Source organism: Mastomys coucha, chromosome X (assembly GCF_008632895.1).
Source record: "Mastomys coucha isolate ucsf_1 chromosome X, UCSF_Mcou_1, whole genome shotgun sequence".
In the NCBI taxonomy this organism is placed as follows: domain Eukaryota; kingdom Metazoa; phylum Chordata; class Mammalia; order Rodentia; family Muridae; genus Mastomys; species Mastomys coucha.
Window position 1 is genome coordinate 111947615 of NC_045030.1, and position 2379 is coordinate 111949993.

A 2379-nucleotide genomic window follows, 5' to 3' on the forward strand; every position below is an offset into this window, starting at 1 on the left:
TATTTCTATCAACTTCATTTTTTATTATCACAGTACTACTCATAAATAAGTCTTTACATTTCCTTCTATAATTCAAGGAAATGAAATATCTGATAAAGTATATTTACAGTACCACTGCAGTTCATAGTAGGTCTTTTCCATCCTCCTAGGAGGACAACCCCCTTTCCCTGCCCCCATGTATCCCAGCACATCAGTTTCTTAATACAAAACTGAGGAATACCAATACCATACCTGTTTGACTGCATTATCATTTCCTAGACCACAGTCAGGGCCAGAGCACACATAGACATTGGACGGTAAATCATAACAATCTCTGCTGATATCAGAAGAGTCTCTCATATTGAAGTAGAGTGCCCAAAGAATTCTTGGCTTTTCAACCCGTTCTTTCTCTAATGGTAGAAATAAATTTTTTTACATTGAAAAACATAATTTACTATACTATGCAACCAAATACCAATAAAGCCATAATTAGACATAGTAAACAAGACATTTATATATAAGCACTTAGTGAATGCGAAAATACAAACTCTAAGGTAAGTATATGGTATTTCAAACAATGTAAGCTTTTCAATCTAGCACCAGTAAGATTTTAAAATAATTTTGAAAGATGGCTCAGCAGATTAAGATATTGGTCACCAAGCCTGAAGACTGGTGTGCAATTGCTGGGACTCACATGATGGACGGAGAGAAACAACTGCTAAATTGTCCTCTGACCAAACGTGCAGTGTTGCATGCACATGTGCACATGAACAAATAAATAAATGCAACAAACATTAAAGTTCCTACAATCTACCCATCCTTAAATTATCTCCCAAGGTGAAAAGACAGCATAAATCATGTTTCACATAGAAAAACAACTTAATGTTATATAGTAACTTAATACATATGAGATGTTAATTATATTAAAAAGACATTATTTAGAATAAACAAACACAGTGAATAGAGGGAATTAATGGTTACTCAGAGGTCAGGAAGAGGGGTTGGGGACAAAGGTCAGGTGGCTGTTGATAAGTATGGAGTTTCTTTGGCAGAGGCCAGAAGTAGAAACATTGTATACTTCTTTCTAGAGATGTTTAGACAGTTCTGTGAATATACCTTTTAAAATTTGGAGTTTTCACCTGAAATGTGAAAATTTTTATCATATACGAATGATGTCTCTAAAACAGTATTTAAGACAGCATACACAGAATTTAAAATAATATATTTTAACTCTTACTCTAAAGCTGTATGTTATTGGATCATAAAATTAATGGGAACCAACAAACAAAAATCAATTAGCAAAAAATGAGGCTGGCAGGTTGAATGTCATTTTGAGTACAAGCTCTGTCATTTAACAGCAGGCATCCATTATGTATGGTAGGTAACGACAGAGGATCTGGGGGACATACCGGTAGAGCAGACTTAGTTCTGATTCTCCTGTTTTTAAAAATTTCCCCTAATACAGGGCCAGGTACACAAAAGACACTCACTAAGTAATTTATGAACTGATTTTAGTCCTATTCTCAATAATCAAAATATCAAGTGTTTATAGAAAGGTCCAGTCTTGTTAGCCTCAATTCCTGAAGCCTACTTCTTATTATAGTGATGATCATTTCTCTGCCTCTTTCTTTTAAAATTTTAATTAAATTATCATTCATTGAAGAAAATATTGCTGTTAATATATGTTTTGATTATAGTTTTCTCCAGCCCAACCCTGCCCCCAATTCAAAATCTGCATAATCATAACACAAAAAATGTTTATGACAATAGTCCAAGTCTGTAAGACACAGTTTGAACCATAAAGAAAATGCTAAAGGTATAATTATCCAATTACTGTTCATATCAAATTAGTAAACGATGTAGAGTGATTTTTAGCTAAATATGCTATTCAGTTAATCAGAATTCCTTAGTCCTCAGGGTAAATAAGTTTTATTTAATTTAAAATATCTCTACTGTAGGAAGAGCAAATATGCCATTTCTCTTGTTTGTCCTGGACAATTGATCATTATTAGTGGGAAGAGATAAGAGACTTGAATGAAAGAAGTGATCTTCTAAGGGGTCTTCTTTTTATTTATCTTTTAAGATAATTATTTATTTTGTGTGATCAGTAGTTGTTTTGGCTGCATATATGTCTGTGCACCATGTGCATGCATGGTGCCTTAGGAAGCTAAAAGAGGGCATACAATCTCCCAAGAACTGAGTTACAGACAATTCTGAGCTGACATGTGGGTGCTAGGAATTGGAGCTAGGTTCTTAGGAAGAGAGGACACTTTTTTTTTTGTTTGTTTTAGCTAATACCTTATAGTTTTAATATTTATTTTATTTCATTTGATTTTAGAATTTCATACATGAATATAATATGTATATAATTTCTACCCCATTCTCTTTCCTTACCAACTT

At 33.2% G+C, this 2379-nt stretch overlaps 1 protein-coding gene across 2 annotated transcripts in view; it reads right to left on the reverse strand.

Annotated features, from left to right (window-relative positions):
- Positions 1-2379, reverse strand: part of Chm (CHM Rab escort protein) — a 146752-nt gene that overhangs the window by 11660 nt on the left and 132713 nt on the right. For both annotated transcript variants that reach the window (XM_031367171.1, XM_031367181.1), the window contains one exon: positions 232-389. In XM_031367171.1, coding sequence (XP_031223031.1) covers positions 232-389 — 158 coding nt within the window. The remainder of the gene's footprint in view (positions 1-231; positions 390-2379) is intronic.